The sequence below is a fragment of the Halichoeres trimaculatus genome, unplaced genomic scaffold (genome assembly GCF_033239565.1).
Source record: "Halichoeres trimaculatus isolate MK-OKI-2021-1 unplaced genomic scaffold, fHalTri1.1 fHalTri1_scaffold_2, whole genome shotgun sequence".
In the NCBI taxonomy this organism is placed as follows: domain Eukaryota; kingdom Metazoa; phylum Chordata; class Actinopteri; order Labriformes; family Labridae; genus Halichoeres; species Halichoeres trimaculatus.
Genome location: NW_027437180.1, coordinates 30,318,978 through 30,332,762, shown reverse-complemented (window position 1 = coordinate 30,332,762; position 13,785 = coordinate 30,318,978). Strand labels below are relative to the sequence as shown.

Here is a 13,785-nt window from a genome sequence, read left to right as displayed (position 1 = left end):
CCACGTTCTTTCTTTCATAGGTTTGTGATGAATAATTAAGCAGCTTTGATGATCGCGCTGCAAAGAACCAGCACACACACACACACACACACACACACACACATACATAGGCAGAGTGCAGTGAAGTATATCTGGCTTATAAAATGACAACGTGTGTGTTAATGTGCTGAAGGAGCCTCAGACTCAGTCTTCAGTGGAAGAGAGACAAAACCACGCCATGGCTCTGCAGGCGCTGGAGAGACAGGCCAAAGAAGACGTGCTGTCTGAGAGGAACAGACTACAGACATTGCACCACCTGGAGCTGGGTAACACACACACACACACACACACACACACACACACACACACACACACACTCACACACTCACACACACACGCACGTGCCAATCAACCCATTCACTCTTGATCATTAGCATAAACACATGCAGACACTGACACCTTCTGTGAAGCCCACAGTCACACAGCTGCATAGACAACTGAGCAGGTACACACATGCACGCAAGCATACACACACACACACACACACACACACACACACACACACATACACACCAAACACACTCAGAGCGATATACACATTGAGATTATAAATTCAACAGCGAAGTTGCTATTGCCATGGATACCCCTCACCATGGCAACAGCAGAAGAGTACCTGTAACAGTGGGCCCAATTGATTTTGTTTTCTGTCTGTGCTTGTGTGTGTGTGTGTGTGTGTGTGGTTTCAGATAAGCAGCGTGCAGAGTTGACCCAGCAGCACACAGAATGGAGCAGACAGATGACCCAGAGACACATGCAGCAGATAGAAGACCTGCAGGCTCAGCTCCAGGCTCACACACAGATGATGGCTCTGCAACAGGTAATCAACACATACAGGTCCCACTGGGAGCAGAGTGCAAAGACACTACACACTAACACACACTAACATACACTCTTTGCATTTTATAAATGCTTGCACAGCAGCACTAATTGTATTACAAACTGAAGAAGAAATTCAACACACACTTCTCCACAGACTGCTTATAACACCTTCTGTTCAGTAGAAAGTTTGTCCAAATCTTTCTCCTCTTTGTCTGAAATGCCTCAGCTAGAGAGGGGACTTTAGTCATCTGTTCCAGCAGATCTGCTTCTCAGTTTTTGTCTTGTCCAGCCAAAGAGTTTAGTGGAATTTAAAAAAAAAACAAAAAACTTAAAAGAATCCAGGATCAAAGACACACCCTTTGCTGTTGCTTTATTTTATAAGTGGGTCTTCAAAGAGTGGGTAATCACACTTCCCCATTTTTTTTAAGTATATATTTGTATATATTTATAAAAGCAGGATGTTCATAGTAAAGTGCATCTTTTTAGTCTGCTACATATTCAGATGATATAGAAATCCTTGAATCTGTCTAAAAATGTTGCGTTCTAAAAGTAGCGCAGGATCTCCACGAGACTTTAAATGATGAGGTTATCACATTAGGATCTCTGAACTAGTTTATGACATGTTAAAGAAATGAGACTGAAGCATTAAGGTCTTCCCCTGACAGGCCTCTAGAGGGCTGGCCAATCAGGGCAAAGAGGGTTTTTGGAGCAGGGAGCCTTAGGCCCCGTTTACATGACGCCGAAAACGGTCGATTCCGCAAACATTTCATTGCGTTTTGGCCTTCTGTTTGGACGAGACCACGTTGCGTTTTCAGTGAAAACGCAAACTTTTGAAAACGCTCCCCAGAGTGGAAAGATCTGAATCCGCTCCTCCATCCAGCTTCGTGTACACACAGAGCGGAGCGTCTCAGGGTGAAACGCTGACGTCACCGCATGCGCACTCGCAGTTTCAGGTGAAGGCTCCGCGCTCAGCCACATTTCCAGTTGAGCCAGGAGGTGGCGGTAATGCGCGTTATGGTTGGATTGCCGACCGTCTCACACAACAAAACGGCAGAAAAAGAAAGAACAGAAGAAGTGACTTGTCCTCCTGGAGTCGTATGAACACGGATCGTTTTCACGCCGTCCTCATGTAAACGCGGGTGGCTTTTGAAAACGCAAAGGAAGAACCGTTGCGGGAGTCTCCGTGTAAACGGGGCCTTAAAGAGACAGCAGCTGAAACAAACTTGCCTGAAATAAGGGTTTTCTAAAACAGTAGTGTTACAAAAATAGGGATTGTTTTGAGCTGTAAATCATTTAAAGCTACTACGAGTTAACAGAAAGAGAGTATGAAACAAATATTAGACAACGTTTGATTTCTTCAATCTTTTGTTCATGATCATGTCTGCTACCACTAAAGCTATATTACCTGAAAAAAATGGAGCTCTTTACATAATGTTGTATGTCCTATTTGGCATGCTTAAGCTTTACTGTATTCCCAGGGTATATAAGAGGCCATTTCATGTTATAAACAGCACTGCATAAAGCCAAGAGTGGTTTCCTGCTCACATTCAAGCTGTAACACATCTCTGAAGCTGTCAACTCTCACTTAATGCCTAAACAAAAGAATTATGTGGAGCCACAAAGGCAGCCATCTTGGCACTACTGGAAAGTAGCATGAGTGAGAGACAGGAAGCCAAAACTGAAGATCTCCAACACAGCCGTTCATCACACCAAAAAAAAGCAAGCTGGTACTACCAAATCAAGATGATTGTGCACTCATTTGTTCCTGTGTTAGTAATCATAGTCAGACCTCCAGGGACCTTAAAAACCACTGGTCACTTTTTCAAAAAGGACAGTTTGAAACCGACTTCTTAGAGCTAGTCTGAAGTCACGCAAGGTTCGGAAGGAGCCCTTCATCGACGGGAGGCAGGGGAAGGCCTGGTTACTCTGCTAAGGATCACAAGGATTGGGCTGTTGGTGATTGGGCAAAGGTTCTCTTCGGTGATGAATCCAGTTTTGAGTTGATGCCAACTCCAGCCAACTTACTGGTTAGGAGGAGGCCTGGAGAAGCCTACAAACCAGACTTTCTTTTGCTTACAGTAAAACATGGGGATGGATCAGTGATGATCTGGGGTAGTATGGATGAAACAGGGCAATGCGATTGAGTGAAGAGCGAATGAACCAGGTCTAGTCAGGGCTACTCTTCCATCAGCTGGAAAACTCTTTCCTGCCTCAAATGACTGGATTTCCCAATAAGTCAATGCTCCTTGCCACATGAGGTCAGTTAAAGCCCGGATGGAGAACCAAAATGTTCAAACCCTGCCTTGGCCAGCTCAATCACCAGATCTAATTGGAATATCATCAGACTCAAAATAGAGAACCACAAGCCCCAAAACAAAACAAATATGTTTGAATTTTTGCAACAGGATTGGGCTGCTGTGACAGCAGAACATTGCCAGAAGTTGGTGGAGAGCATGCCAGGATGCATGACTGCAGTGTTCAAAAACAGTGGTCATGCAATCAAGTACTAACCTCTGTGTGTTTATGTGACTAAAACAGATAGATAAAAACATGGAATGCTTGAAAGCTCTTTTTTTGGCAGTACAATGCCACAGCTATTAATGTAATGTAGTGATTTTTGGTTATTATCAAGGAAACCACAGAAATGGCAATGTATCAACCCAAACTCTTGTGTGCTATTTTCGTTGTTATCATTTTATTTGTCCAAACAAATGTACCTTAAGTCGTACCAGGCATTAAATGAACAAGAAATAGACAAAAACAAGGGTGGTCTAATTATTATTTTTTCTATGACTGTATTTTCTTACAAGACAATCAGCGCTGTTCTGATAGGAAACTGCTCCTGGGTTATTGTTCTGTTGTTGATTTGTTGTCTCAAGGATTTTGTTACTGAACCTGGAAATCTTAGGGACTCTGGACACTCTGGAGATTGATTTGATCTAAAATATTAGATATTTGGAAGTTTTTAATTCATGATTTTTTTGGGGCTTCTGACTCAATACAGAGAATGATCAAGTGTTTCTTCTCTACGCATATGTCTGTGTGTGTCTGTGTGTGGCTGGGTGTGTAGGACCTGAAGCAGCAGAACCAGTACCAGGTGTTTGAGCGACAGCTGGATGAGAGTCGCTGTGCCATGCTGGAGCTTCAGAGAGAAAATGCAGCTCTGAAGAAGCAACTGAAGGAAAGGTAGGAAAACAAGTTTGGACATATTTCAACAACACTGAGATCTCTGCAATCTCTCAGAGCCATGTGAAAGTGTCGTCTAAAATAGCTGCTAATGTTGTATCTGTCAAGGAGAACTTGCACAACAGACAAAGTTTTGAATCTTAACTCTTAGGCCTGAAGGGAATGTTTGTGAAATGGTTAAATGGGTGTTGTATCTCAACTATTTTGTCTGCAAACCTCTCTGTAATCTACCTCAACCACAGCTCCTCCTTTTTTGCTTAATGATTAAATTGGTTTCTTCCCTAATGAAAATGTTTCAGTGGTTAAACAAGTGTATCTGGACAATTTAGCCATCACTGTTTCTAATGTTTCGCTATTATCTCAATGTATCAGAAAGCCCATGTCTGTTTTTTCTTCTCCTCTTCTAAATTTACTGTCTCTTTCCAGGGTGGTACAGAAAAATCCTGAAACCGAAGAGAAAGAAGAAGAAAGTGTTGAGGTGGAGTTGAAGAGGGATGCCCAGCTAGAGGAAGAAGCACAACGTCTGAAGGAGGAGGTGGAGAAACTGAGGGTGGAGATGGAGAAACTGGAGGAGTCACAGAAGCACTGGGAGGAAAAGAGAGAGGAGGATGTGAAGGAAGAAGAGGTGGACGAGGAGAAGAAGAAGGAGCGGGAAGAGGATAAGAGGAGGGAGGAGGTGGAGGAGATCAGGAGGGAGCACAAGAGGGAGATGCAGAGTTTGGTGTCTGAGTACAGCAGCGCACAGACGCACCTGCAGGCTCGCATCGTGGCCTTGGAGAATGAGTGAGTAGAGGATCAGCACATGAAAACACACAGGTTTGAAAACACCTTCTCACTTTGTGAACATGAGGGCAGGTACATGAGAACGGTGTGTGTGTTTGTGTATATGATTTAACTGCAGACTGCGGGAGCGGGAGGAGCGCTGCAGGAGGAGGGAGCCGCGCTGTGACGATGTGTCGCTGGGGAGACTTCAGGAGAGACTGTCTGAGAGGGACCAGCTCATTAAAAGATTAGTGGTGAGAGCACACACACTCACACACACACAAACACTAAAAACTGAGCAATACTTGTTTATCTCTAGATTAGCAAAAGACTGAAAACAACAACTATTCCACTCCACCAGTTTTAGCTTTTTCGTTCTTTAAAGTCTCCTTCAAAACATTCAACTCCATACATTCACTCCTGAACTGCACAGAAAAAGATGTGTCCTGTAGATGATCCTTTAGGCCCAATTTGTGAGTTAATTTGTGTCACAGTAATGCATAAATTTCCCTGCAGTAAACTCTCACCAAAGCATGAAATGTGTATCACTCTGCAGCTGAAAACAGTCCATAGCAAATGTACTATTTTCTTCTTTTATGCTCACTAAAAGCTGCAGTGCCCAGCTGTTTTGAGAAATGAGTTGTAATTTTTTTTTGTGTGACCCATTTTTAAAGTGTTATATATTCATTTGGAACAGAGGCTTGGTGCTGATTGCTATGTAACAGATGGTAATAGTATCGCTTAATGTAGTGAGGGAGAGTGAATAAGAAAACCTTTTTCTGTATTGCATCTGGAAAACAAGAATAGTGTACAAAGTGAGACTCATAATGAAGCAGAGGAAACAGTAAAAAGGAGGAAAGCAATAAACTGCAGACTGTTTATTGGAACAAAATAAAATCGGAGGAAATTAGAGGAATAAAAAGACACCATTTTCAACACTGAAATTAAAGTTTTAATAACAAAACAGCACACACATATTTAGTAATAGCTGACTGCAGGGACAATAAAAACAATAGCTGCAAACTTTAGGCAAAACAGGGAGTCTTTCTGCAGTGGAAAATCAGCCTTTACCAGATAACTCCATCTAACAAATACCCTAAACTACAGATATTTTAATGAAATATGAAATACGAAAGATTCCTTTATTAAATTCTTTTATTTTCAAGGCTCACATAAAAATAGATGAGAAAAATGGATTTTTTTTTCATTTCTAAGAGAGAAAGAAAAGTGGCAGAGTGGCAGACAAAGGTAATGGGCGGTAAAGAAGTTTGTGCTTGACTGTTGCAGCCTGGCTGGGTTGCCAGATCCCATGACACATATCAAACATATCCCCCTGTTGACTGGTGTCAGCTTTACATGAGTAGGAATAAAAAGTCAAGGGGACGGTATAACGGTGGGTTCAAATGAGGGAGACTCCAACCTGAATCTGTAGTGTTAGCAGGTCTTTTTACAGTCTGTCTGGTCCTAAACATGATTTATTACATTGTGTAAATGTGTCTCTGATCATAATTTCAAAAAGAAATTAATGCTTTAGTGTAAAACTCAAATCTCTTGACTGGCGTGATTTGATCTATAGTTAGTTAACTCTGGCCCCGTTTACACGACAGCGTTTCATCTGAAAATGCTGAAACGCAGTGGAAAAAAATCTGTTTACACTAAAACGTTGGGGGACTGGAAACGCTGTAGTAAGCATTCCAGGCCTGTAGTTGGTGCTATAACTGTCTTGTCCAGAAGTAGCTTTTGGGAGATCTCCAACAAAGTAGAGTTGAGCCGATCATCTGGTGCATTGGGGAGTACTAAGTGCAAAAGTGGAGCAACAGATGCACATTTTGTATGAAAACAGTCGGCAGATACAGCAGATTGAGCAGCACAAGCACAACACGGTAGTTTGGGACGATCGTGACAACGTTACTGTTGTATGCGCTCGTGCAAAGCGGAGTGTGATGTCAGCGTTTCCACTGAAAATGCTGGCTCACTGTTTACACGGCAACGATGTCGGCATCGTTTCAGAAAAATCCAACTCTGGAGGCTACGTATCACAGGTAACTGGCTCGACCTCCCTCTCATTCATCTCCACAGCGTCACAGCGCTTAGGCGCACTCACTCTACGCCTCCCAACTGAAGTTGGACGCTGAGCGTCTTCTGACTTCAGCTGGGAAGGGTAGAGTGGGTTGTTCCACTGTGGAAACTGGACAGTCATTGGGTAAATGCTGGGCTTTGTCCCGCCCATCGGACGCTGAGCGTCTCTTGGGGTCGATGAGACAGTGGGCTGGCCTGGACGCTGGGCTTCTGCATGATGATTGGATGATCTGTCTGAAGCTGAATCCCTTTTTGATTGACTGTGAATTGAGCCAGTCAGCGATCTTGAAGTATAACCCTCCACCAGAGCATCTTCTGAGTTTTACATTCAGTTGTTCTGGACTGATCCGGAGGCTTTATCAATCCCCAGCGAATTTACCTTTCTGAAAAACGACTAGCGTTGTGTTTAACGATTCTCTTTCTTTACACCAATAAGCAGCTGCGGAGCTTCTCTCCCTGTCACTCCCACTTACAGCCTGTCATAGTCTCACGTAGCAGCTCCAGCTGCTAGCAAGCTGACAAGGAGGGTAGAAATTACGTTTAAATAAATAAACAAATTTATGATGTAGGCCAGAAAAAATGAGCTTCCCCTCCTTGACTGACCAGCAGTCACCACTGACTCAAACCTAGGACATGTTCGAGCGATTCTCAAAGTTGGGCTGGGACAATGTGCTACTATATGATATATGATTCTATTATGATTTTTGGGGTGCTGATTTGATTTAAATTGTGATTCTTACATGATTACCATTTTTGTGATTTTTAGTTTGCTTTTTTGACACCAGACCATGTGAAAAGGGTTAAATGAAGCTGACAGTGTCTACAGACTATATTAGGAGCCAAATTTCCCCATAAAATGCCCATCATATGATTCAGAGAAAAACATTTCACCCTCTGCTGGAGAAAAGTGGCAACTTTTTTCCAATCCAGTTCATGAACAAAGACTGAAATAAAGAATTTGAATCTGAAAGAAAAAAAATGGCAACGAATCCCAGTTTTAATATTGTTAAACAAAAAATCCTGATATATCGATTTTCGATTTTTTCTCCCATCCATATTACAAAGTTAAGTACGAATTGCTCTCCTCTTGAGCTTTACTTGCTCAGTGAGTCTCTTTGCTCTATATTATTCTGTCCTCATTAGCAGATTTAGTTCTTACAGTTGCTGCTGGGCACCAAGCAGTCTTTAGACTTCTTCTAATGTAGAGCTGGAGGTCCTGGTGGCTTTGTGGTTATGATGCATACCATTGTTCATGAAATGTCTCTGCTTTTGTATCCTCTAGCTTGTTTTGTTCATGGAGCTGTTCTCTCAAAGTAGAAATATGTTTCTAGAAATTGAACACACATCCCCAAAAATACAGTTTAAACTGTGTGATGTTCTAAAAAGCTTTCAAATCCTGCTGCAGTTGTACACAATTTACACTGTTTGCTTTTTTCTATAAAATGTAATGAGTATAACCATCCAACCCCTCTCTGATCAGAGCCTCATTAATCATCTGCAGTTATGCATGCGTAGGAGAAAATCTCATTTTTTAGACATGTCCTCTGCCAGAGAGTGTGTGTCTGCCATCTGTGTGGCATGAGGCAGCTCAGCAAACAAGTTTACCCTCCAGACACAACGCTTACACAAAAGCAACAACACCAACTGTGAATCAGGCCAACCAAAGTCCTTCCTCATCCTCCTTCCCTCTAGGAGGAGAGGCATCAGCTGCAGCTCCACCCTCCTGTGTCCGGGGACAACAGCACCCTTCGGCTTCGTGACAGCAAGTCCCGCCCGGGGAGCGCCACGCCAACCATGAGGGTGAGTTTGTCTGTTTCATTCAGGCACAATATTTCATCAGAGCCGGATGCCTTCCAGCCAGAAGTGCTCACTGGGTCAGGGCCAACTTCTCCCTCGACAGATCCCCAAAGTCCCTGTGTCCATCACTCTGCCTCTAATTACATTCAGTTTGTCCAGCAGAGAAACAGCCTGAGATATTCATGTCTGATGTTATACATTCCTTTCAGTTTCTTATATTTCAATATATTCTCCAGTTTCTATAAGAACAACACATCATGGAAATTTCTGTCAAAAACTTGTCTTCTCTCAGCCATTCAAAGCAAATGCTGCCAGTAAGTGTGGGGTCCCATGTGTTCAGTGAGTGCAGGATTTAGTGTGTATAACCTACGGTCATTAAATCCTGTGTCAGTTATGGGAAAGCAGACACAGAGGGCTTTTAAATCCAAGCTTAGCACTGACTCATGTCTGCTATTTGCAGTCTGCATTCTAAATTTAGAAAACACCCCAAAATCTTTTTGATATCATACACCCGCCTTCTGGACTTCACGCTGTGGTGAGCCTCAATCTCAGATGGTTACAGCTGGTTCTGCTGGTGACAAGTATCAGTGCAGAGCCGGTCAGAAAAGATAACTGGAACCACATGAGCAAACATGATACTTTGCTGATTACTATTTGCAGAATTTCGGTGGTTGTTGAAAAATGGCTTCATGCACAATTGGCCTGATTTTTGGTTGTATGTTCACGTTTTTGTTCACATTTTTTGTGTTAAACATTTCCAGTCAGTGACATGTCAGATCAATAAACACTATGATATTTTTTTAGTACTTTTATTAAATAAACAGGAACGATTTCCTTAATTTTGGTGGATCTGTGATTGGGGATAGTGGATCGGTGATCAGTGATCGGTCCATCCTTAGATATGAAACTGATCTTATATACCTCTAGAAAGGTTTGACAGCCAGCCATTGTCACTTTTTGCTACTAGACCTAAAACTCAGGACGCTTTATTGGTTGTTTAATTTGAAACATAAGGATTTTATTGTTTCACGTGTTGTTTAATGATTTTCAATAAAATAAGATTGGAACATTGAAGGTACATAATGTCAGTTATACAAAATAAAAAAATAAAAATCGGTATCAGCCCAAATCGATATTGGCAGGTCAGGCATTTTAAAGATCTATAATCGGTGCACCCATTAACAGGACATGATCAGCAAAAGAAAACACACCCCCTTGTCCACAGGGGTCATCAGGATCAACAGAAAATCAGAGATTCTTACAGGCTTGCCATGGTGAACTCACTCATTCATTATGAACTCGTGTTATGAGGCATGGTGGGGTGAGTAGGAGCAGAGAGCTCCAGCATGTCCATGACTATCGTATCATCAAGAAACAAACACGTCTGTTAGTTTCTCTTCCGCCATCACTGTGACAAACTAGAAATCAGAAGCTCTGCATGTTTTTAATTTGGGTGGTTGGTCATACAGAAGTGACTCTGACAGTTGTAGTGTATTCTGAGGTTACGTTTTGAACTAAGAGCTGTGAGACAACAGCAACAAAACAGTTAAAGGAGACATATCTTGCTGATCGTGATTTAATACTTACATATAAAATAATAAAGTTGAAAACAAGACCTTTCACCCCCTGAATTTTCAAAAAATGAGATATTGTATTTTTTATGATATCCTAGAACAAGTTGATGCCTTTGAAAATAGGTCATTGACATTTGGCTTCGAGATTTCGATCTTCATGACGACACTAGGATCCTTTCTTTTTATTGGAGTAATCTGATAAAGCAGCTCCTCCTCTGTGATGTCAGCTAGTCACACAACCGCCACCGAGGGATACACCCACCAAGAGCCGAGTATAACGCTGGCAATAACATAGTGACGAACTGAGGGTAGAGGCGATCTTTAGACTACACTTTCAGCATGATGGACAAAACAGACAGAGAAAAGTGAAGGAGCAGGATGGAGCCCTGTTATAGAAATAGTTTATTGGTGAAGTCTGCCTATATTTCCACGTATAAACTATACATGTTACAGTACCGGTTTGACTCACCACACTGAAGCATCCTGAGATGATCTGTGTCGAGGTGGATTTTCTTCCTCCTGAGCTGCAGAACCGTCCGGGTCTGACTCGGGGTCCAGTACAAAAGGACGTATCCTACACTCTGCCATTTTATTAGTGCTATTAATGCATTACGGTGAAGTTTTGGCAAACAGCAAACTCGCTCGGTCTGCCCCATTCACTGTGGCGATTTTGTAAATACTGCCATGCTGCAAAAACCGCCCCCTGGCTCTACCCCCACCGCCCCTCTGATAGAACTGACCAATCAGAGCACAAAGGGCTGTGACGTTGCGAGGTTACTGGAGGTCATTCTCGAAACGGAGCGTTTCAACGAGATCTTCAGAATGGCCTAATCTGAGGATATTGAGAACACTATTGTGGGGCAATGAAGGAACTAAATGACTTGTACTGAGGGCAGAAATGCTTTACAGGCATCCTAGTCTGGGCATAGTGAAAAGGAGAAACAACCATGATATGTCCCCTTTAAGAATGTGCTCAGGACACTGACTGAAGAGGAGTGAATGCTGGAGCTGTGTTAGCTTTTTTTAGTGAATTTTATTGTTGCTATTGCAAATAATGCTGTCAGAGGAAACAGGCTCTAACTGAATGAGGAGTTGGAAAAGATGCTTCACCTCTAGCCTGGTTGACAGTTTGTTTTGTAGCGGAGCAAATGTGAAGATGATTTCAAGGAGAAAGGAGCCCTGTAACTTGTCCAGAGAGAAGTCATCCGGTCATTTCCTGTCTGCTCCTATTTGATCAGAGGTTTGCAGTCTGTCTCGCCACCCTTTGCTGGCCATTAAAAAAATGTTGGTTTAAGGATTATTGAAGTGTAGAGGTCTCTTCTGATTGTTTCAACATTAACTGAAAATTTGTGTTTTAACCCAACAGAGGAAGTGTGTGGAGTCTCCTCCTCGTGTCACCAGCATCTCCAGCGCCGGTGGTTTCGACAGGAGCATCTTCCTCCCCCAGTCCTCCTCATCATCCTCCTCCTCTTCAGTCCATCAGCACTCCTCCACCCTGCCTCACCAGTCCACCTCCCACCCTCAGACCTCCCCACACTACTCCACCTCCTCTCTTCCACACAAGCACACCTCCCTCTCTCTCAGCCAACAGTCCTCTCCGTCCCTTCCTCGTTCCACCAGATCGAGAACTTCCTGCATCCCTCCCACCCCAGCGCCAACTGCACCGCTCCCGGTCTGCCCCTCAGCACAAACGGGCATCCGCTACGTGTCACCTTCCTGCCAGGAGCCACACCTGCAGGCCCATTCAAACAGGTAAGAATATTTTCATGTCTAACTGTAATGTCACATTAACAAGAAAGATCACACACAGCCAATTGGGGGAATCATTCTGCTTTAAATCTTATAATAAATAATCTTCTATTTAACACATTCTTATAAATGAAATTCAGATTGTCATAGAGAAGCCCTCTGTAAGGAGGTATGGGTTGAAGCAGGTACAAACCCTCCATATGTTTCTTTCCCATGATGGAGGACAATTTTTCTTCTTCATAAAGAATCTGATTGGCCAAATTTCTCTTTCAAATACATAACATCAAAAATCTGAATATGTTTGTAATGCTTTTCTTTCTTTTATTCTAGGGGCCCGTACCTTGAGCCAAGGGGGACAGAGGGGCTAAAACAGGAGTGGTTCACAAAATACTTCTCCTTTTGAGCACAAACTTACACACACAAACACACTGCAACTGCAAATACATGTCTTCATATACAGTTCATTTGCTTCTTATAAACATCCGTTTGCTTCCCAAATACAGATCACACACACACCTACACACACAAACAGACATAAACACATTAACAGACATATGGGCTCATCACCAGCAAGGCCATCTCAAACATTGCCTCAAAGCTCAACCAAAAAGTGCTTCTCGAACACATGCCTGACCTCGTCTCTGAACAAAGGTCTGCTGGATCTTGTTTGTATAGTTTGAAATGTCTCCATATCTTTTTTTTAAAGCTGTCTTCCATTCTTTTTTTAAATAAAATGCAACCTTTGCTCTACTGTCATCAAGTTTTCTCCAGGCAGATGTACACGTCTTACAGTAAACAAGTTTCTCTTTGAGTATGGAAGCATTCAACGTATTCAACCAAGATCCTCGTCAAAATGGACACACACGACTCACTATACCAAAATGAAGCTTGTTTCATGAAAAAAATGTATGATAATCTTAATGGACAAATTGAATAAAATATTTTGTTTTTGTAAGCGGCTCCTTTTTGTCTACTAGTTTAACAACTGCAAAAGCAAATGCCAGCAGCTTTGTGCTGGATATGTAAAATCCCTCCATGTACATATTGGTTGTACAACTACTTTGTATCTTTTCTAATGGCAAGCTTTAGAGGTAGGATCTGCAGGAATTTTTGCTAATTGTTATTAAACACAAATTCAAATTAAACTCCTCGTAGGCTTAGTTAGTGGCTGATAGGTGTCAGTTGATGCAAACCGTCTAACACCCACCAGCCACCCTACTTAATGCCTTAATGCAGCGCACACCCACAGCCTCCGCCATAACTATGTGAAAACGTTAATTACCCTCGCAACCACCTGTAGCACCCGACTTGGCATGTTAGCACAAGCTACTCGTGTATTTGACACATACCTGGTTAGCAAAAAGCCAACTTGTGTCACCCTTTGTCCATAGCTGCTCTTCAAGTGCCCGGAAGTGAGTAAAAGTCAGGCCAAGCTTCACCCTCGTTTAGTGAAAAGCTTGATCTGTTTGGCGTTTCATTGTGTTTTTTTTCGCTTCGTGCTACGTAGCTGTTTGGGAAAGCTTCTTCCACTCGCTAATCAACTCGCAAAGTCACTTGCGTACTGGACGCGCTGTGATTGGCTGATATAACTACGTCAACTCTCCGCCCAGAAACGTCCCGATTCAAACAAAACATCATCATACAGGCTTATTTGAAGCAAACATAGACACTGAAACACACTGAGCAGGACTATTCCTGTCAGAGGTGACATTTTATTTTTTTCAGGAAAATCCTGCAGACTCTATTTTGAATACCTGCTCGTGAAACTGAAAATGATTTT

At 42.5% G+C, this 13,785-nt stretch overlaps 1 protein-coding gene across 2 annotated transcripts in view; it reads left to right on the top strand.

Moving 5' to 3' along the window:
• The window catches only part of fam184b (family with sequence similarity 184 member B), a 28,547-nt gene extending 15,845 nt beyond the window's left edge, over positions 1-12,702 (top strand). Inside the window, exons 11-18 of one of the 2 annotated variants that reach the window (XM_074697079.1) lie at positions 173-305; positions 726-856; positions 3,929-4,044; positions 4,471-4,827; positions 4,946-5,060; positions 8,578-8,685; positions 11,623-12,008; positions 12,336-12,702. In XM_074697079.1, coding sequence (XP_074553180.1) covers positions 173-305; positions 726-856; positions 3,929-4,044; positions 4,471-4,827; positions 4,946-5,060; positions 8,578-8,685; positions 11,623-12,008; positions 12,336-12,408 — 1,419 coding nt within the window. In that variant the 3' untranslated portion in view covers positions 12,409-12,702. Of the gene's footprint in view, positions 1-172; positions 306-725; positions 857-3,928; positions 4,045-4,470; positions 4,828-4,933; positions 5,061-8,577; positions 8,686-11,622; positions 12,009-12,335 lie in introns of both variants that reach the window. The other variant, XM_074697072.1, reaches the window with a different exon arrangement.
• Positions 12,703-13,785: the final 1,083 nt, after the last annotated feature.